General features: G+C 34.0%; 1 protein-coding gene across 2 annotated transcripts; it reads right to left on the reverse strand.

The window, feature by feature from the left end:
* Window positions 1-1,630: 1,630 nt before the first annotated feature.
* On the reverse strand, window positions 1,631-23,708 carry LOC118204528 (protein TRC8 homolog). 2 transcript variants are annotated; one of them, XM_035376841.2, is made up of 3 exons: window positions 23,362-23,708; window positions 15,807-15,884; window positions 1,631-4,972 (listed from the first exon to the last, which is right to left on the reverse strand). In XM_035376841.2, exon 3 carries the CDS (start codon window positions 4,968-4,970, stop codon window positions 3,309-3,311), a length of 1,662 nt encoding a protein of 553 aa, XP_035232732.1. In that variant the 5' UTR covers window positions 4,971-4,972; window positions 15,807-15,884; window positions 23,362-23,708; the 3' UTR covers window positions 1,631-3,308. The 2 variants fall into 2 exon arrangements, with proteins under 2 accessions (XP_035232732.1, XP_035232731.1); XM_035376840.2 differs by lacking the exon at window positions 15,807-15,884 and having other exon boundaries at window positions 23,362-23,706.
* Between the last annotated feature and the right edge of the window lie 337 nt (window positions 23,709-24,045).

The raw sequence follows: 24,045 nt of genomic DNA on the forward strand, positions 1-24,045 counted from the left end.
ACTGATGCAGGAATATAATCAATGTACATAAAATATATAACATAAACATAGCAATATAATTCAGAATTCAAACAACAAAAATCAGCGTTAATTTACAAAATTGTTGTTGAATTCTGAATTAGTATTTATTCGGCGTGTTATTGTGTCTTAATTATAGCAATATAAACCATGAAAAGTACATCCATAAATAGAAATAAGAAATTCTACAATGCACTAAATAAGCAATGCAAGATGTACATTTAAAAATATACATAATGATACAATTTACGTAAAACAGATTAAAAAACTTAAGCAGCAATGCACAGAAGACATGTAACATACAGAACAGTCAATTATTCAGTACATTTCATCTTTGAGGGGGGGATAAGACATGTACATGTTGTTTTCTTTGAAAGACAATTTAAATGTTTTACACAAGAAAATTTTAAGCATTAAACAACTTCCACATTAGCCAGTAGATGGTGTGGTAACATTCTGAAAGAAAAATTTACAAACTGCATCAGTCTGCAAATGGTTACCATACAGGAAAATGTACAATGTATGCTGTGTGGTTTCATGAAAGAAAATGTGTTTTAACTGTTCAGAGACATTTTCTTTTAGAATACTCAAATCATCCTCCTCCAGGTAAGGACTCCCTAGGATATTGATTGTGTGATGGAAGCTTTTAGGAGAAACCTGAATACATTGCCTCTCTGTGCTCATTTGCAGCAGGGAATATCAAGAACAACTGCTAAGAGAATTTTCCATAAATGTCTCAAATTGTGTGGTGGAAGCTTTTAGGAGAAACCTGAATACATTGCTTCTCTGTGCTCATTTGCAGCAGGGAATATCAAGAACAACTGCTATGAGAATTTTCCATAAATCTCTGAAACTTAATGCATATAAAATGCAGTCACTGTACAAACTGAAACCAAATGACAAACCTAAATAATTTAATTTTGCTATGCATATTCTGAACAAGATCGAAGACGACCCTTAACTAGAAAACATCTAAATGAAGCAACTTTCCATGTTTCTGATTGCGTTAACCATCGTAACTGTTGGACCTGTGGAACTGAATCTCCTAATGCAGTAAGAGAAAAAGCACACAGTAGCCTGAATGTTTAGTGGGCACCGGTTGCAAATGAAATTTTCAGACCATTTTTTATGATCGAACAGTGACAAGTGTTACAGATCTAGATGTGGTACAGTGCTATACTTCTCCTCAACTCAAATGCTGTCAACCTCAAGTTACCTTTTTCAACAAGATGACACTCGACCACACTGGGGTTCCATAGTTAAAATGCAGCTCGATAAAGCATTTCCTAATTGTTGGATTGGCCATGGAGACCAATACCATGGCCACCAAATTCCCCCAACATTATAACCCTTGACTTTTTCTTTTGGGGTATGTTACGGACCGAGTGTATGCAACTTGATTATGGATACTGATGACCTAAAATGACAAATCACTGGAGGAATAACTGCCAAAATGCTACAAAGCACTTGGCATGAAACTGAATATCAGCTAGATATTAAGCATGTCACAAATGGAGCTCATGTGGAAGTTATTTAAAGTTTAAAATTTTGTTATGTAAAAAACTGCTTTAAACTGTCTTTCCAAGAAAACAATAAACATGTACAAATCTCATTTTGTTCTTTTTTTTTTTTTTTTTTCAAACATGAAATGCATTCAATAATTTTGAACCACCTTGTATTTAATGTTAAGTGTTCACAGTTGTACTATACATAAAAAAATTCTCAGTTTAAAATGAAACAATTTTTCTGACTAAACTGCATTCATTTAAGAGCAGTGCAACACATACACTTAAAAATGTAAATTATTGTATAACACATATACTTAAAAAGTCCACAGCTTATAATAAACTAAAATCATAGAAAACAAACATAAAAATATTAAAGTTAAACAATACACATAAAGAACAAGCATAAAAAATTAAACAAAACAATACACATAAATAACAAACTTGAAAATTTTGAAAGCATAACTTTTAATATTCCAGCGTTCAAAGTTCTAATGTACACATCTAATCTGAAATAAATTTTGAATCTAACTTAAATTTTCATTGCATTTGAATTGTTGGTAGCTATTCTTTAATTAAACAAGGTCTGAAACAGAAGTAATTGCCTTTTATCTTACATAATAAATCACTCATTCTCTTCAAAATAAATAGAAATTGTGTAAGTCTTTTATCCACAAAATATCATTTATTTCATTAATTCAAACCATAAGTATACTCATAATCTAAACAAACACAGTTCTACACTACCTTACATGTACTAAAATTTATAAAAGTAGTAAAACTGTTTACAGCTTTATTGTGAGTATAAACACATTCAATTAATCTACTTAACAACAATTATATTTTCCAAAGAAATTCTGCACATTTTAAAATTGAAACGATGCAAAATTTCTTTAAAAAAAGTTATATAAAAAGTTATTTTGCCTGAGTTATGATATTCTAATGTTAATGCGTAATGTGACTGAAATTTTATAAAGAGGACCTGATGGTGCCAACACATTTTACTACTTTCGGAACTACTTAATACGTGTAAATTTCTTTCAAAATAGCTCTTTAACTTTCTGTAATTTACATCAAACATACTTTAGGTATACATATATCATAATGCAGCTTACAGTTGTATCTCTAACATTTGTACATTATTTTCATGCTACATATTATTTCATACTATGAAAATTTATACAAAAGAAAATACAGATTAGATTCTTGCAAACATTTCCTCATATTTTATCTAACCAAAATAATGTGGAAGGCTATCATATAAAAGTTAATAAATGAATTAGTTTAATTACAATGCATAGATTATTTATTATCTTAATGATATTTCACGAGTTTGTATTCAGGATGTTGAAATTAAGCTGAACAGGACATCCAGTCAAATGTTAATAATGATGATCTTAAGAGCATAATCTTTGCAAATTTAAGTAAAAAAAATTAAAGATTTTAATAACTGCTTTTTCATTTTCAAGAAATGATGATTAGAGAAGTAAATAATTTATGGGCTCTTTAAATTTACTGATATAAAATCAATAAAGAAACTGCAATATCATTTTTCAACACACTATGTATCACCAAAGGATGACAAATTCCTTATCTGTGATTTAAGTATTTTTCAAATGCACTAACTTAAAAGCTTTTTCATTTAAATTACTTTATGAAAACTGAGTTATCTGCAAAAAAATTCAAAGAGAAAAATTACTGAATACTATATTTGTCACAAAATTGTTCATTTAAGAAATAACTGATGTAAATATGAATTTTTTATTTTAAAAAACAGCAGTGTGCTTAATCCTCATGCATATGAAATGCACGTTGTATACTACTCCTACTTTGTTGCTCAAAAAATAAAATTACACGATGACATATAGGACATATATTACGTTCATCTAACCATTTTCTCAAACAATAACCATGAAAAAAATGATTGCACCTAGTAATATGAGAAACCACCTTTCTAAGATCATCATAACATATGGCACATACACCACCCATAAAAACTATTTCCTCTTCAGATGCCTTTGGAAGAGAAGTAACACAGCGAGAAATAGTACGTCTTTTTTTCAGAGTATTCCAAAAATCAATCAATACACACCAGACATGGTGATAAAAATGAGCACAAATGTATAACATGCGTAAAATACCACCCGAGTCATAAAGTGAATAAGCTGCACACACAAGTAAGACCTTTGCAAGTATAATTTTCAGTACAGTTTTTGTACTTTCTAGATAAAAAATATAGTCATAAATTTCATACCATCCTGTATGACTATGAAGATTGATCAAATTTAAAATATGAATTACCACAGATATGAAAAGTGAAACAATGATTTCAGTACTAAGTATTATAGGATGAACTAAAACATAATGTTCATATTTTTGAAACATGTATATTAACCCTGACAAGCAAATTAAGATAATAATGAAAGTAGAAATTAATACCCTTACATGTCTACTATAAGATGAATTTCCCATTACACTCAAAGACTGCAATAGATCACATATTTTTTCACGAATTTCATTCAAGGCAAATAAAACCATCATCAAACTCACATGTGCTACCGAACTGAAACGTAGCTCCGATTCCAAATTTGTAATACCTAATTGTATGCTCAACATTATAAACAATATCAAAAGCTTACGTGATATGCTATTTTCATATTGAGGCACAATAATAAATTTTAAAACTGGCTTATAAACTAAGCTGTCCACAAGTAAAGTCAGAAAAGATACAGTTCCACAAGCTGCTATTATATTATCACAGCTCTTGATGACAAGATGTTTAAAAATATATAGAAGTTGATTTGTACTGAATGATAAAATTCCATGTTCATAATAGTCAGTGAAAATATTATCATACACTAGAAAGGTAATGTCTTTGACTAGATGACTTGCACCAAATGCTTGTAATACTTGAAATACTTCAAAATTTCTTAAATTCGTTTCAAATGAATATAAAATTTCACTGGCATGGGAAGAAAGACTCCGTGAAGTTATATACATCCATAAAAAATTAGGTATTCTAGTGAGATATCTCACTGCATATGATGATAAATCTGAAAATGTTACTATAGCAATCACAATTGGTAACATATTTATTAGTTCTTCATGAGGTAATACTGCATTTATTAATGTTGGGACTATAAATAACACACCAACAAAAAACTGCCTTGGAGGAAAATTTGGTAAATTCCTAGCTGAAAAACAAAATCCTATAGCTAAAAATGTCTGTGACACATAATTGAAAAAAAAAATCTGAAGAGCCTTTCTATTAAAAATAAACATCTCATTTTGCAAGCTTGAATTTTCTCTCAGCAGCTCAAGGCAAAATTTAGCATATTCTTCATTTAAGATGTAAGACCATATTGTAATACCAGCAGCAGCAATCCAAAGGTATACTGACAAAAGATGCTGCACCGGCTGTATTGCCATGATGAAAACCAAAAACATCCCTAAAAATAAAATATATTTACAATACTAATAATATATATGCTGAAGCAAAACAAAAATACAATTTTTTTACCACTAACATCAGAATAATAGAAGTTCATTACTATTTTTTCAAGGCTAAACAAAAACAGGAAATAAAATTCTATAATTTTAACCCTCTGAACATGGGATCCATGAATAACTTGTTCACCTTTTATCTTGAATATATCCTGGGAATGTTCTTATTGCATCAGGAGCTGCAATCAGTTTCACAAAAAGAAAAAATATGAATTTTTTCAATGCTTTTATGTATTTTATACCTGCAGTCAGTGGATAAAATCTTTTACTTCCTGCGATTCATAAAATAATATTGCAACATGCTGGAAAAAGTAGAAAATTCAGCAATAAAACGTGTTATTACAAAATACAATACAGAAGATTAAAAATCTACCATATGATCAAGTATTGAAAAAATAAACCCTAAATACTAAAATGAATACTGTTACACACTTAACCCCTTAAGGACCAACGCCGGGAGAACGAAGCGTAGTCACGGGACCGGACCCGATAAAATAGATCGTTGCCACCGGCCCGCACATTTTCAGCAATTAAGCCTAATTTTACAAAAAAAAAAAAAAAAAAAAAAACATCGTATAAAATCAGCATTTTGATATTATGACTTGAATTTTTGAAGTTGCATATTTAATATATTTGTTTTTAATGTGTATTAATATAAAGAATATCACATTAATAGAAATAAATTAAACAGGTAAAATACTAAAATCATAATTATACAAGCAGAAATAAATACTATAAGCATGAAAAAAAATTACAAATACAAATTTTAAAAAAAACTAAACAAAAATTACCTCTAGGTAATTAAATTCCAATTTAAAAATTCTGCTGTGTTTGAAATAACTCAAAACAAGAATCGACACACAGTCCTACATTGCATATTTCGCACTCAAAATATGTTGTTTGCTTTCGCTTTTCCTTGGTTTTAGCTCACACAATGCATCTTCTCCTACCTTTATTACCCTTTCCGTCAACCTAAATTTTCGGAAACTGTCTTCCAGTTAGATGGAAAGGTTGAGTGTCTGGTGATTTTGAACAAATTTTTATGTTTTTAAGTAAGGTTTCTTAGCCATGGCTAACGAAATGAAACTGAATATAACCTCAACACATTTCCCAAAACTTCTTCAAAAGACACTCAGAAATATTTCCTCCTCAAACTCTGTGTGACATCAGGTTTATATCAGAAAACTTCCTGTTTTTCTAAATCAAAAACAGCATCCACGATTACTGGAAAGTGATCAAAGAAAGACCCCCCCCCAACTGGCGAGATATTCGTTACTGATCACGTCAATTTATACATTATATATAATTACATTATATGTAAAGTAAATACATTATATACCAAAATATAACGCCTCTGTCATTATACAGGGTTATCCAAATTAAACTTCCCCAACTCAGAGGCCTGTGCACAGTGTTGTATGGGTCATAATGTGATGAAATTTTAAAAACACACTTCAGATCATGCGCTCGAGATTTATTACACACAAAAAATTAGTACAAGAAGTTGCTGATAGGTGGCGCTGTAACACTAGTAATGTGCATATTGCTGCAACGTGATTTGCAGAAATAAAGCTTCTGAGCAACGTATCCAAAAGACGAGCTCTACAAAAGTGGAAGACAGGCCTTGCACAGGCAGTTGTTTCCAGCTCGCTGATGCACAATGGCGACTTTGAAAGACAAAGCTCTGTTAGTGAAACTTTTCTACCAGAATGACGAGAACTCCTGTGCTGCGATAGGAGCATTCCGTCGGCTGAAGATCTTACGTCGAGGACCAATGACACCATGCGCTTTACAAGACATGATGAAGAAGTCGAAAGAACGGAATAGCTGAGAATTTTACCAGGTAGAGGACGACAGGTTGTGGAATCTGCACGCGTAAAAGGATGTTGCTTTGGCGGTCGTGGAACCCACTAGCCAATCGCCACATGGTGTTGTCAGTGTGCCAACTGTTTCTCATGCTGTTGATATGCCTTATACAACCATCTGGCGTGTGATGCATCGAATCCTCGGTTATTTTCCTCACAAAATCCATAGTCGTCATCAGCTGTAAGATGGGGATCCTGTAGTTCAGGAAACATTTGCATTGCAGTTCCTTGCCATAATGGAAGTTGATGCTGCTTGGCCGTGGAACATCCTTTGGACGGATGAGGCCCATTTTTACCTGAATGGTCAAGTGAATATGCACAACTTCCGCATTTGGGCAAGTGAAAACTCGCATGCAATCCATCAAGTGCCCTTGAACCCTCCAAAGGTTACTTACTGTATGGTGCGGTTTCACTGCAACATTCGTCATTGGGCCTTATTTTTTTGAAGAGGTGACTCCAACAGGGTTCAAAACCTGCTCTGTCACAGGAAAACGGTATCAGCATATGTTGGCAACGTTTGTGATCCCTGAACTGCAACAACGTGTCTGCCTCCAGGACACGATATTTATGCAGGATGGTGCACCTCCCCATATTCTTTGTGGCGTTCAACAGGTGTTACGGGCAACTTTTACCGATGCACGTGTGATCAGCCGCTGTTTCCTTACAGCTTGGCCTCCCCGCTCGCCTGATCTCACGCCATGCGACTTTTGGTTATGCGGATTCTTAAAGGATCGGGTCTACAGAGAACACCCAGCAACCTTGGCACATCTAAAAGACGCAATTATTCGACATGTTCGTGGAATTAATGTGGACTTACTGCGTTCCGCTGTGGAACACACTGCTCTGCGAATGGAAAGAGTTGTGGAGAACCACGGCACACATATAGAACATCTGTAGAATGTCTTGTTGATCTACAGCGCCACCTATCGACAACTTCTTGTACTAATTTCTTTTGTTTAATAAATCTCGAGCGCATGATCTGAAGTGTCTGTTTTTAAAATTTCATCACATTATGACCCATACAACACTCTGCACAGGCCTCTGAGTTGGGGAAGTTTAATTTGGATAACCCTGTATATAATGATCATTAAAGGCATTATATATAATGACTATTAAATCGAGTAAGAAAAACAAAAACGCCAAGTCTTTCCTGACAAATGCGAGCAAGATGCATTACGCATAGCAAAAGCTATAGTCTTTCCCCTTCTGTAATAATGTTGCAATGTTAATTTTTAATTAACCAAGAAAGCTTATGTTACATTTCAAAATAAATAGAAAAACAAAAAAAGAAAATTCTAACGATACAAAAACGCCTGTGCCCCTTTAATTCACAGGCACACTAATAAACAGCTGTGATTTCCAATTTGTTTATTTCAATAAATCTCCCAAAACTAGAAGTACACCATACCTGCCAACCTCTAAAGATAAAAATTCAGAAGATTTCTCCCCCAAATTCAGAAGATTTCTCCAAAATTCAGAAGAACACGAAGAATTAATATCATGCTTTGATATTAAAAAGGAAAAACAATTTATACAAATAGAAAAAAGAAAATTGTACTTACATTAGTAAATCTCAATTAAATAGTAACTAAAAAATTTATTAGGAAACATAAAACAAGAACTAATGTTACACAAAAAAAATTATTGCAATTAATTTAAAGAGCATTTTTTGGCTTTAGCCAAAAATTCTTTGGAAACAATTAGTTTTCTCATAACATTTAGCAATTAAAATGTTTTCTAGATTTTTTGGCGAAATTGAAGAACGAAACATAGTTTTGTTTTTCTTCACAACACTGAAGACTCTCTCGCACTCAGCATTACTATGTGGAATTACGAGAATAGCACATAAAACTCTTGCTAGTCTATCATATTTTGGTGTTCCATCAGCTCTTTTTATTCTTTTTAAGGTACCAACGAGGACATCAAGTCTATCTTCTCCAGAACTGGCAAAGTCTTCAAACTGTGCAGCAGAAAATTGGTTCTGTAGTTCATCTGAAGCATCATTATGGAATTCATTTTCTTTAATTGTTAACAAAAATGGAAATTTATCAATAAAAAATGGAATCTTTTCAAAAGATGAATTTTCAATTTGTTTCAAATTTGCCACTTCATTTAAAAGAACTTCATTTTGCAAAGGAAACTTCCTTACAATGTAATCACAGGCTGAGGAAAAGTACTTTCTGACACATTGAAAAAATTATTTTTTCTCATGATCTTTCAAAGAATTTACAAGTTCCCTGGTTTGATATTTCTGAGCAATCTTGGAGTCGGGAAACATCCGTCTGAAAAGTTGACCGGCGCAGCGCTTAGCGGCACGTTGTGTTCGATGACGAATGCAGTAAACAAACACTCTGCCAAAATGACATCGGCATCCGAATTCGTAGCCAAAAAAAATCATCCACTTTCTTTGATGTTGTCGAAGCCGAAGCATTAACTTCATGCTTTTTAGACTTAACATGCTTCACAATGTCGCTTCTTCCACCATGACTTATTATGAAGTCACATACGCACATGTTGCAAAATGCAGTTATTTCCTCTGAAGGATTCTTTAATTGTTCGGCTTTGTAGGCAGCTGAAAATATTGAGAATACGGCTTTTTTGAACTCATTTCGTAACAACGATGTATTAAGAAAATTTGTAGCACGTGCAAAAAAAAAAAAAAAAAAAAAAAAAAAAAACAGAATGCGACAATCCACGCTCGCTGAATCCGAGCTGAGTAATTCCACAAGTTCAGCGCATTGGATTGGCTGGTTTAGCAGCGAGTTGGGAGAAACCGCAGGTTACTGGATTCGAAGTAGTCAGTAGTTGGCGGTAAAACACGATGCAATTGGCGAAAGTCGCTGAATTGGCGAAAAATTCTAAAATTTCGACAAAAATCACTAAAAATACTTGAAAAAGGAAAAATATCGTAAAAAATGGATTACGATCGTAAAATCGTAAAGACAAATGCATTTTCGTAAAAATTACGAAAAATTCGTAAAAGTTGGCAGGTATGGTACACTAATGTCAGTCAGTACATGAAGGTCAATGAATCAACCCATTAAAAAACAATTACCTCTTAGCTCCAATTACTGGCTAATAAAATTTCAAACAAATCGTTTGTTTTAATGGCACGTATATGCGACGCTGGGCTTGTAGGAGCAGAATTGTTGCGTCACGTGTTAGGAGTGGAACCGTTGCGTCGCGTATATGTGACACTGGTCCTCAACGGGTTAAAGCAACAAACATATATAAATATACAACTTAACCTATTCAAGTAGAACTGACTCATGCTGCATTAATGAAGTCAAAATATGGAGTAAGAAATTAGACTTCTACATGCAAGGCAGCCAAATGTCCTTTTTGGCATGTACATAACAATCGAGTTTTATATGTAGTATAGTTAGCGTTGCCACCTCTTGGCTGTCAAAATCCGGGAGAAGAAAAAAAGTTTTTTTTTCCGTCGCAACTGAAAAAACTCTGCCTCCTTAACCCATTCAGTGTGGACGTGTCATATATGCATCAGCAGCGAACATTACCTCATAGCCGGATGTGTCATATTTTAATCGCCATTTAATTCACTCTAGCAGCCGGGCGTACCACATTTGACTTTTTAGATAGAACGTTTAATTGATATTTTTTGTTGCAGCTGGATGTAGCTGTATGCCTGTTATAGGGAAATATATCGAAAGTTAAGTATTATTTTTGGTATTTTGTTTCGGAATGAGAGCGAGGTTCATGGGTGGGTGTTGAGCAATGCAATGTCTCTTCAACTGCATCATTTAATATAAACAAATGCATGTGCTCTGGCTGCATTGAGGTACTTTTTATTTTTGCGATATGGTGGGATGACGTTCTATCATTAGAGCTTTTTTTTACTACTCTTATATTTTTCCTTTTTTTTTTACTCTTAGATTTTTCGTGCTTTGAGATGAATATTTTTAATCATCAGCGAAACGATCTTTTTTTAATGGCAAACGAAAGCCATATGTAAACGTAGAATATACACAATTGCTAATTCATTTATGTTGAGTAATGTAATGGCTCTTGCTGTATCATTTTATATAAACAAATGAACATGTTCTCGATGCTCTGAAATAATTTTAATTTAATTTATTAATTTTTCTTATTTTTATTTTATTTTTTATTGGATATAGTGGAGTAGATGTTCTATCATTAGAGACTTTTTATTACTCTTTGAGTTTTCCGGCATTGAGACGAATATTTTGTATCGCTTAGCAAAAGGTTTTTTCTTTTTTAAATTGTAAAACAAATGCACTACCTGACCGTAGAACATATACAAATGCTAAATGAGTCAAATTTACTGAGTAAAATAGCAGCAGATATTATATTCCTGCGACTAATGCAACGCTGGACTTTGCGTATATCCATGTTTCAAAGAATATCATACACCATCTCATTTTGAAACACTGCTTACTTTTCGTTGTTTGCTTGGTGAATTTTTAAGAAAGACAGTTTTAATATTTTTTAATTTTAATTGTGTGTTGTGTTAAATAAAATCTGCAATTGTTTGGATATTTTTCCATATATACTTATTTGTGGGATAAGGGGAAAATTATATTATTCTAGAATGAGTATTTTATAAAATTTTTTAGGAAAATGTAATAATAAAGGCTTAAAATTAATTCTGAGGACTACCTGAATGTTCTTCTCATAATATACCCAAAATTGAAAAAATTGGATGACAAATTTCATTCATATGAATTTTTTCCCAAAGTTAGGCTCAGCAGCGTAAATTGCCCCCCCCCCCCCACAGGACGACACATCCGGTTACCGCGACGTCCCAAGAGAACGCTTCGGTAACAGAAGTGCCCGTCGCGATTGGGTTAATCTCATTTAAAAGTATTTTTTGAGCTGCAAGAGCAAGCACACTCACGCAAATACTTGTAAATTTTGTTCTACCACAAGAAATCGTTTTTGCCAAAGAAGAATCTGGAAATAGAGCTAATACGCACTTGTTGGTGGATAGCTAGCTAATTGCGGACTAAATGAAAGAATGGATTGAAAGTGAGAGGGTGACGGAAGATGAGGGCGCATGCCCACGATATGCCAGCATGAAACCACTACTCATCTCATAAGACGCTTACTCACCGCTCACCGTAGATGGCTGCTGCAAAGAATATGTATTGACATAGACATTCTTTGGCTGCTGTGCGCAGTCATGCGATTTTCGATGCTCTCAACCATTTTGTCCGTACGCATTGTGTCATTATTTTCGAGAAACTTGATATTCCGGGAAAGCAATATTTGTTTTAAATTCCTTCTGGGAGTCGGGAGATTTTAATTTCCACAACCCAATTCCGGGAAAATCCTGGAATTCCGGGAGAGGTGGGAACCCTAATTATAGTTCCAGGTAATTACACTGGTCATCAGAATTAAAGAATAATGACAGAAATAAAACTTAACTCATACTTAATGAAATATTAACAGAAATTTGTAGAAAAACATAAGGTAACATAAATTACAATGTTTGGCAGTTGATTTTTTGCAAAATATTGAAATCAGAAATGATAAAAAAATAAGTCAACTCTTGAGGAAAAAATTCTTTAATATGGTGCATGGTCACCTCGAACATATACATATACCCTCACATCTTGATTTCATAGAATTTACCAAAGTGTTGATCAAGTCTTCTGGAATTGCATGCCATAGTTCCAAAAGTATGCATTTCAGCTCCTGGAGGATCCTTATCCTCCAGGAGCTGAGGGATTTGGTGCACTGAAATTCGGCGCAGTGAGGCATCAGCACACATGCTGAATCCTGGTTTAAGTTGAGTGAGTAACGTAGCCAATCAATGTGAGTGATATCTTGTAGGGTTTTTCTTAATTTGCATAACAAATTTATTTTAAGTTTACCTGTTCTCCACTTCTCAAACTTCCCCTCACATTCTCTCGCCAGGACGTAAATTTAAAGGTAAGTGAAGTGCTATTTAAACGTGTGATTATCTCAGTTTATTCAGAGCATGTTTCGCTAGCCTAGCGCACGTTTCGTTGTTATTTCGCGGTCACTCGAGTAAGCCTTTCGGCCTTATCAGCTTAGTATCACGCCAGTTGAATCTCTGCGAGTCCATCTCATAGGAATAATTTTGAAGTGCGTTCTTCCACTCATTTAGTTTTAATATTTTTCATTTGTAGTCTAGTCTAGTCTACGTTTAGTTATTGCCGTAAGTAGACGGTGTTTTTGTAAAGCATGAAGTCCGTGCTGTCTGTTATTTTAGTTTGAGTTAATAAAGGGTTATTTTCCCCCTTCTTCTGTGCTGGTATTTATTTCACGCCTGTACGAGAACTCGCCAGGTTCATCGTAGGATCTAAGTTAATGCATGTGGACAGTTAGAGATAGATCTTACAATCTTCTTTCCGCAAGCATTCTGACACCACATATGCTTGATGAGGCTGAGCAATGTCATCCATTAGCAAAACCTCTGGGCCAACAGCACCCCTGAAGACTCTAACTTGGGATTCCAATACCTCCTCCACATATCTCTGAGCAGTTATAGAACTTCTTTGAAAGTTCTGAGATAACTGTGACAGACGAGCCACTTCTGAAGAATACAGGTTTTGAAGGGACCTTATTTTCTCACCATTAGCCATTTTTACTTTTGTCACTCTTACATGACTATCTGCACTTCAGAAATACCTGGACAAGCCCCAATGGCCAGCTGATGTACTTATCCGTAGTTCCAATCATCACACCATCACCCACTCCTAATGTGTTTCCTCTTCATTCTCCTCTCTCAACTAGCATGGTTAGGTACTCATTTCTGAATCTTGAGCATAAATCATTCCGGAGTTTTTGTAAATACAGTCAAAAGTCTTTAATCCGGACTCGTCGGGACTTCGGCGATTCCGGATTATAGATCATCAGTTTTAAATCTGGTAAGATGGCATGCAGAAACTATAAAATTAAAAATATGAAACTGTAATTTATGAAATAAAGAGCAATTATGATTTAAAGGGTATCAAAATTGACAAAAAAAGCTAAATATTTATTTGTTTACTTTATTAAACATTTATTTCAATGCGCGCATGCGTAAAGCATACATTACGCATAGTTGAAATTAGAAAATTGCAACCAGAAAACTATTTGATGTGTAAGACACAATAACACGCCGAATAAATACTAATTCAGAAGTCAAACAACAAAAATATTTTGTAAATATAACGCTGATTTTTCTTGTTTGACATCTGAATTAGTATTTGATGTGTATTCGTGATATTTATAATGACGAGGAATTTGATTTAAATCATATCAAAGACGGAGTATATCAAGATGAAATACTACATTTAGTAAGGAATTATAAGCCGAATAAAATAAAAACATCTGCCCTGAAGATAAGGTTAGTGCTGACAGATCAATTTCCAGTTCATTGCGTGCCGCATCCCCCCCCCCCGCAGAGCAGCTTGAAATTGATAAACATATTTCGGAATGGTTAGAGAATCAAAGGATATGCCTTTATCCATTTTTTTCAGCAATTCCACTTTTTGTTTACATCAAAACATGCTTTCCCTTTGTAGATCCAGCATCGGAAATTCTATTTGACATAATCGAAAGTTCCAACTTACTTTTATAAAATTGCTCTAACAGTCTGCAAAAAATAATAAACCAGATGCAATTCGAAGATTAAGGAACAACGCAATCTGCAACATTAACTGAAATAGATAACTAATTTTAGCTTAGCTTATATTGTCCATTATACATTAAACATGCATGCGTAAACAAATTACACGCATATGCGCAAGCGTAAAGGTATTACGCGCATGCGTCAAGGCATTTTGCATTGACGCATGTGCAGAAAGTTTGTAGCTTTGAGGTCCGGATTATAGATCATTCCGGATTATGGGTGTCCGGATTAACGACTTTTGACTGTACTACAAGTGACAATTTAAACTGTTGCTGTCCATAGTATCCAGATCCTTTACATCATTGTGAGGGATTCCTTGTACAAAATATGCAGGTGTCAATGGCTTTAACTCCGTCATCTCGTCTTCTACATAAGATAGTGGTCGTGAATTCATTGTTGCTTTACAGTCGCATAATTCGGTTTTCAATTCAATGCAACTTATCATTTCAGGACCCAAAACTTTTCTTAAAAGTTCTTTTACCTACTTCTGATTCATAGATAAGCGATTTAACTGGCTTTTATGAACTTTGAAGTCAAAGAAAAAATCAGCATTACATTTGCAAATTTTCAAAGCACTAGTTTCCATGGTTTTATTTAACCAACATTCTCAGCTGCCAAAGTGCAAACGAATGAGATAAACTATAGCGATAAGATAAGAATGGCTGGAAAACACTTAAGCTACTGGTGCCATCAGTAAAAGTATATTTACGGGTATACCTTGGCAAAAATTGGCGGTACATGGATACCGAGTTTGGGCAATTCTTTGACTTGTTATTTTAGCTTTGTATGGTAGAGATTTTTCACCGCTACACAAAGACAAAATTAGATAAAGACAAAATGGTAAAATTATATTTTAGGGTACCCCTTGGTGAAACTTGGGGATTTTTGATGGTACATGGATACCGAGTTTGTGCAATGCTTGTTATTTTGGCCTGCATAGCGGAGATTTTTGGCGCAGAAATTGCCACTACGCAAGCCAAAATAACAAGTCCAAGAATTGCACAAACTCGGTATCCATGTACACATTATTTTTACTTACATGTACACTTATTTTCACTTAAAAAAAATCCCCGAATTGCACAAACTATGCTTTACGCACTCCCTTGAATTTGTCCATGTACACATCGATATATTTTCACTTAAAAAGTCAAAGGAGCACCCAATTCTACAGTAGAGGCTAACAAAAAATACATAATCTCAATAAACTACATCTTAAACCAAACAATAAAATAACACAGAAAAGGAAAAACCTCTTATGTATTTTAGCATTATACAAAGCAAAAATCCCCTTACCTTATTTAGAAATTTGTTCATCTTCAGTCTGTGGCACACAAAATTCCTTAACAGCATCCAAAAACCTCTTAAAATTATCTGAAATACAATCCACATTAAGACACAATAACACGCCGAATAAATACTAATTCAGAAGTCAAACAACAAAAATCAGCGTTTGTAAATCTAACACTGATTTTTGTTGTTTGACTTCTGAATTAGTACAATCCATATATCGGCGTCTCCACAGAAATTCACAAAAATAAGAGTCAAAAATATACTATGTAGTTCTGGACTATGGCTACTAAGTAAACCTTCATTTACACAATTGATTCACTTAATTAATGCACTTTTCCCCTTTCGTTCCAAAATGTACAGAAACTTCAAATTAATCCTACTACATTCAGCCATTATACCGTCTAAACAATGAAACAAGCAATGTACTTCCTACGCAACACACACCACAAGAGCCTTTGCAAAACATCCCATGATTCAAAATTTCCCAGAATAATACAAATGATTACATCATAATAGGATTTCCATAACATTCAACTACTCAGGTTACTATAAATGATACAACAACTTGGCGATAAATGAAACAACAACTTTGCGATTATACAAGGGATACCTTAAAGTCAACTCTAACTGAAAAAATCTCATAGTAATACATATACAGATACCATTCCATATGTACCATTACCATTTCATATGTACAGAGGCTGTTCGCACATTTTTTAGACGATTTTTGGTAAGCAGTAATGAAAATTCGTTTGCTGCAAAAGAAGTAATTGCAATTGTACTATGTTTTTAAAAGTCAAAATTATCGTCTGTGGCTTGAAAGTTTTCTTTTTATTAAAAATGGCGAATTTAACAAAGCAGTGGTTCGAAAACTACATTTACGCTCTTTTTGAAGAGAAATATGCATACTCCGTTATCCAAAAACGATGTGAGAGTCATAGTTTTGTGACATCTAAAGCGTCGATAGGTAGTATCATCAGCAAGAAAGGAAAAAAATGTCAAATTGGAGCCACAAGTGGGACAAAAATTCCAAACAAGTATCCAAGGAAAAAACGGACATCTTCAACTATTGCAAAGGTACGTTGTTTAATGTTAAAAGAAAATCCCCCTAATCAAAGGACAGTTGCAAAATCATTAAAATTCTCGATGTCCACTGTAAACAAAATGATAAACGTTGATTTAAATCTTAAGAAAGCGAAAAAACGCAATGTGCATTGTCTTCTTCCAAAGCATATCGCTCAACGCAGGACAAGCTGCAGAATTCTATATGAGAAACACTTATCGAAAGAAAAATGGAAAGCAACTGTCACAATAGATGAAGCATGGGTGTATTTAAATGATTGTAACAAAAAAAGAGGCATTTATTATCATAAAAGGGATTTAAATAAAAAGATTAAAGATTATTATCATAAAATTTTAAGTACATGGTTCAAAGAATCGAAAGAAAGTTTTTCTAAGGGATTCATGATTGTTGCTGGTTTTTCTTATAATGGCAAGTTAAAAATAAAGTGCAAAAAAATGTCAACTCCAAATGCTATCAGGAACATATTTTATCGCCAATTTTTCTGAATGAAATACCATCGCTTTACCCACAGTGCCATCAATCTGCGAGACTCCATCAGGACAAAGCTAGCAGTCACACATCAAAATCCTCTGCAAATTTCCTAAAAGAAATGGAACAAAAAACTGGTATCAAGGCCATACCCTTCACTGATATCCCTACTAAATCACCCGATGTATCACCTATGGATTTTTGTGCTTTCGGACTTTTAAAAACTGCATTATCTAAACGTTGTCCCAAAACTCTAACAGGACTCCGGAAAGCTGTTCGGGAGGAATGGGATAGAATACCTCTTCTGCCACTTCAAAAGGCATTATTATCCTGGAAACTGTGGTGTCGAAAGATAGTTCAGAATAAGGGATTTGACATCCCTTATACAGAACATTTAAAACATAAGAATTTTGTGTAATTTAGTTTTGTGAATACAATATACATCGTCTAAAAAAATGTGTGAACAGCCTCTAATTCTGCGTAATTTGGATTATAATTTCATTCAAAAATAAAAAAATAAAAAATTCTCATAGAAATAAATGATTCCTAGTCACCTAAATAAAACGTAAGTACTTTTGATTTATTTGTTATTAATTTTAAAATTAACATTATTTTTAAGCTATTTTATATAATAAATGTTGTAATTAATACAGAATGCGTTATTTTACTGAATTGTAATAATATGTTGATGTCATTTAATTGCGACGGCTGTTCTCGTGTTATATAATACAGCGCGCATCCTCCAGGGTTAACTATACACCGCTAAATGTCATGGGTTAACCTATTTATTTTACATCTATATGCTAAATATCTTATACAGTAAGACCCCGCTTAACGCTGTTTCGGTTTAGCGCTCTTTTATTTCAACCCGGGGATTCCACGAAATCGCTCGCAGCATACGGGGATTCCCCGAAATATTATGCAGCGATAGGTTTCAAATACATATCCGAAAGAGTGTACTTGTATTTCTTGTTTGGTGCAGTATTGTACAGACATATTTTGAAGGGGTAAATGTGGAAGATGTCGAAGAAATAATTCAAGAAGCAGCGGCTAGTCTTTCTAATGATGAGCTCAAGGAATTAACTGAACAAGAAGAAAACAAAAATGTTGACAGCAGTGATTCAGAAGAAGAGCAAAAAGAACTTTTGATGGCATTTGTAAAAAGGAGTTTGTCTACCATAACTGAAATAATGGAACAATTCATTGAAAATGATCCGAATTTTGACAGGAGCTCAAAAGTAATGCTGTTATCATATCTATAGACGCGCGCGCTTACCCGGGACAATTCCGAGAAACGAGATTCTAGTAGTACGGCTTTAAGCGGCAGGCTTCCAAGAAATGTTTCGTCTAGCTAGGAGGAACCTGTCCCGGCTACGAGTAACATTTTAAAACTTTTCCCAAACTGTTCCGGCTGGAGACGTGTTCCTCGAACGTTCAACCAATCAGACGAAAGGTCAGCTTCTGAACGATCACGGGTAACTTTCAATATGGCGATGGCTCTCACTGTGAAGTGATGGACGGTGGAAATAGAGGCCGATTTAATTATTGTTGTTTTGTTGTAATACAACTGCCTGAGTCATTTTTTAAATGTGTATATATTCATTAAATATATAATCATGGAAATTTCAGAGTTGACAGTATTTTACGACGTTCTTGCATTTCGGATTTGTTTACAAATTGTTCGTAGCCAAAAGTTCGCCAAATTTGTCGTATTTTGTGCTGATCGTGTATTATAACACTGTTATATAATAGAATTTTATTTCTTAAATTTGAATAATTTTTTAAAATCCGTTTGTATATGCGCAGAACTGCATAATCAGTGACACATTTTAAACAGCATAAAAGATGCATAAAAAAGAAAAGCATAGCTTATGTAATAATGAGAATACTCATTAAATTTGTCTATTATTTTCATGTTATTAATGAAATACTTTTTGAATTAAAAATACATTAGAAACTATACTTTTATTGTAAATGCTACATATTGAAACATTGAAAATTTATGGATTTATTATTATGCATGATGAAAAACATTTGTATATACATTCATTAATATAAATCTTATTCATTACATTAATACTAATAAATATATATTAACAACTTCTAAAACATTGCATCTCTCTATCTGTATGTAAATATATGACTTATTAGATGTGTATATATATATATGTATGTATGAATACAAAAATGAACATTGCCAAGAAGTTTATTTGAAGTTACTTTTAATTCAGATAACGATTATGTAATTGGCAGCAACTATAGTTATCAGTTCTTTGCAAATTATTATGGGTATGTAATAATTAGCTGAAAAATAATTGATGAGTATTTGAGTACTAAAGAGTGTACACATTTTGTTATTGGGTTAATTCATAATTATATCATATGTATGATCTACGTAATAAAAACATGACTAATAAATAATAAGAAATGTAACAGCTGTGCATTTATAACATTTGATTACTTAAAACAGCGCACAACTGATTATCACCTTCATGTCTGTTTACATAATGAATTGCACTTTCCAATTAAGTGCACGGGCCTACTAGTGGCCCAAGCGTCGTTGAACACTGGTAGTTCTGTCTCAGGTTAGAATGCCGCGAACGGGCTGGCTACATGACGTTTCCTTGGTTTGCCCCATTTGTAACTGGTATACGAGCCAGTTTTAAAAAATCTTCTACAAAGGGATCCCTCCTGTTGTTATCCCTCGAGGCTTTGCGGTAATCACATAAAACCAACTGAGCCCACCAGCGGCCGAGCGGTAAAGTCGCTGAACACTGGTAGTTCGGTCCGAGGTTCGAATCCCGTGAACAAGCTGGCTGCATGGACGCTTTCGTGGTTTTCCCCATGTGTAACGTGTATACGAGCCAGTTTCCCTTAGAAAGTCCTCCCATCCCTTAGGCAGATAGCCCTAGTGTGCTTTGCTGTAATCTCAATAAACCAAACCATAAAACACACTCATGATGTGAACACCTAATTTCTAGAGTTGGTATAATTAATGTGTTTTAGGTATATTCCCGAGTGTTCTATTGGACAGTAAACAACTCGCACATGTTTGATTGCTCATGTATTCATATGCTTCATTTGATCTTCATTTTGCTGAATAGTATCTGCTGGCTGTGAGGAGGTAAATATCAGCCATATAGATTTTTGTCATTTGAATGGACAGAACAGTAATTATGAGCCATAAAGTTAGTCAGAAAATGCTTTCACCAGGTCACAAATTTTCCAGTGAGCCATCAAATTTTCATTGAAATGCAGACAACAGAAAATACACATAAGCGATGTGTGATAAATAGACTTATCCAGCACATGTTTTTAAACTATTCTTAGGTGTATACAGAATTTGGCTATTACTGATGTAATTGATTGCTATAACCAGAAGTGTGTTTATCTGTTACATGAAGTGCCAGAGTGGAGATCAAAGTGATTAACTTGATAGCAATCACCTTTCTATTATCTTCCATTACTAACAATAAAGTTTAAAACGAAAAGCGTGTGAGCGATACAAAACAACACGAAGATGCGAATGTCACTTGAAAGGAAACGTCACTTTCGCCAATCTGAGCGATAACTGATTCTTGTTTGGCTTTCAGCCTGTTTGCCAAGTGAAGATGGTAACCCTATTTCGCCAAAGGCCGTTTCTCAGAACTGTTGCTACAAACGTTTTGTCCCGGCAACAAACAGCTAATGTGATAACGGCTTAAGGCGTGGTGTTAGAGATGCTCTATGCGTTTATGAAGAACTTTTAAGAGAACAACGCAAAAGAAAAAGGCAAACAACATTAGATGCTTTTGTCACAAAAAGGCAGAACACTGAAAACGCGGAAGGCTAACTAAATATGACTGAGAATTTTATTTGTTTTTTTTAAGAATATTTGTTTTGTTATTTATATTTTGTTTTTATTTTTGCAAGAAATAATAATGTGGTATTAATTTGGGCTTTAAGAAATAAATGTTTGGTTTTATTTTTATTAAAAAAACATACTTTTTAAATTTAATACCTAACCAATTTCCTAGCCATCTTCCCCTAACCCCAATATTTACATGTAAAGATAGCCTCATTTAGCGCTGTTTCGCATTACGCTCTACTTTGATGGAACGTATCCCCCGCGTTAAGCTTGACAGTACACCGCTAAAATCATTGCTTACATATGATAAATATCTTGCAACTTAACCATCACCGCTAAAATCACGGCCGATTAGCCGTCGACGAGCTTGGCGAATAAATATGCACTGGCGCCAACGCGAATGGATCCTTTGCGGAAGAAAACCCTATACTTTTACCGTTGTTTCATTTATGGTAACCTGAGTAGATGAATGCTATGAAAACCCTACTATGACATAATTGGTTGTGTAATTGCGGTGAATTTGAATGATGGGAAAAGGTCTGGAAAGGCTTGTTTGTGTGTCAGATTTTGGATAAAAAGTATGTTGTTGTTATTAAATTAATGGCCAAGTATGGTAAGATTAACTTAAAGCTTCTGTATGATTTGAAATGAAAGGGAAAAAGCATTAATTGACTGGTGTGTAAATGAAGGTTTACTTAGCAGCCATTACAGGTGTCTTGTTTGCATATAGTGGAACATGAGTATTCTCCGACATTCGACCATTCTATAGAAGTCTCAATAGGCGACATTCTATGGAGGATATTTTTTACTCTTATTTTTGTGAATTTATGTGACGACACCAATATACAGATTCTAGTTCAGATAATTTTAGGACATTTTTGGATGCTGTTACAGAATTTTGTTTGACTGAAGATGCGGAAATTTGTAAATAAGGTAAGTGGATATTTCCTTTGTGTACTGCTAAGATGAATTTCCTTTTTTATGTTATTTCACTGTTTGATTTAAAATGTAATTTATTGAGATTATATATTTTTTGTTGGCTGCCCCTTTGACCGCTTTGACTTAAGTGAATATAGATCAATATGTACATGGACAAAGTCAAGGGAGTGTGCAATGCCTAGTTTATGCAATTCTCTGATGTTTTTATAAGTGAAAATAGCTTGCTGTGTACATGGATACAGAGTTTGGGCAACTCTTTCATTTGTTATTTTGGATTTGTATAGCATCAATTTTCGGCACAAAAATCGATGCTAAGTAATGAAAAGTCAAATAATTGCACAAACTCTGTATTCATGTACCGCCAAAAATCACTGAGGAGCGCCCATAAATATATTTTTACCATCCAGTTTTGTTGTAATTTATCAAAATCTGACAATAAAATTAATTTCTGGCACTAGCATAGAATTGGATGCCCCTTCAATTCTTTATTCAGAATATCTGTATAAAGAAATTCAGCAAAAGTTTACAATTGGGTGCCCCTTGTTTTTTGGCGATTCTCTTTTGACGCCAAGATCGGCACCAGGAAGGCACAATTTCAAGATGGCCGCTATACAAAACCAAAGTCGAAGAATTGCACAAACTCTGTGCCCATGTACACATCGATCTGTTTTCACTTAAAAGAACATCCCAGAATTACACAAACTAGGCATTGCGCCTTACATTTATATATGTACACATCAATCTATTTTCATTAAAAAAAAATCAGGAAGCTAAAACAAAGTTACAACCATCATGGTAACCAGAAATGAGGTTTCATCGCCAAAATTTTAAAAAATTTGTCGCTTAGCAAAGGGGCACCCAATAATATTAATAAAATCATCTTTATTGTCAATAAAAAATGCAAAGTCAATAAAAACAATGTTTCAAGACACAGAAAACAAAATCTAATCTAAACCAATCTTAGATATCTTTAATTAGCTAAAAAAGCTTAAAATTTGGCATTTTTCAATTACATCATAAAACCCTAATATGAAATTAATTATGTCATTAACGAGAGAAGCTAGAAACAATTAACATAACGTCAAAGAACATTTAAAAAAATCCAAAATTCAAGAGCAAATAGAGAAAAATTAAAATAACAGTAATGCAAAAAGTACTTTAAAAGTAACAATAAGAAAAAAACACAAATAGCTGTATTAATCAAAAAGAAGAAACCATACCTATTATGTGTAAAATAAAATATGTAGAAGCTTCAAAATTGAAGAAACTTTCCAAGTTCAATTTTCTCCCTGTACATACAGCTGCAAGCACAAGCAAAAGTTTAGATGCTAAATTCCAGCCGTCCACGTAGAAACAATATTTCGATTTACAAATAACTTCCATTACGTACAAAAGACACACTCTAGATATAATATTAAATAAATTCATAAAATTCCGATCAAAAATCTCCATTTTCTTATACAGTTCTCGACGGCACAAAATTACTAAAAATTACAGAATAAAACTCTTAATACCGGCGTACACATTTAGCAATATTCAAAAAGCATTGAACATAGTTGTCTGTGTTGCCATACAAAAACGGCTATTTCACCCCAGTCCACGGATGGCCAACTCGCGGCACGCGTAAAATTGACGTTCAGCTATTCAACCTTCCCCCGACCAGGGATGACTTTTCTAAATGTTATAGAGAAAGAAAGATTAGCTAAAGAGAAAGAAGCAGCGAGCCAAATTCCAAAGCTTAGGTTTCGGTTTCCCCTGGCAACCAGGAGGTAAACAGGAGAGAAACGAGTAATTATTCTAGCGAGCATGTGAGAAGCGTCTCTCCCACTCCGCAGCAACCAAATAATATTCCCGCTATTCACTTTAAATCAAGCAAGCAGTGGAAGACGTAAATGTCATTTTTG

This window comes from Stegodyphus dumicola, chromosome X1 (assembly GCF_044657685.1).
Source record: "Stegodyphus dumicola isolate Sdum_Otavi_A_Nest chromosome X1, ASM4465768v1".
Taxonomy (NCBI): Eukaryota; Metazoa; Arthropoda; class Arachnida; order Araneae; family Eresidae; genus Stegodyphus; species Stegodyphus dumicola.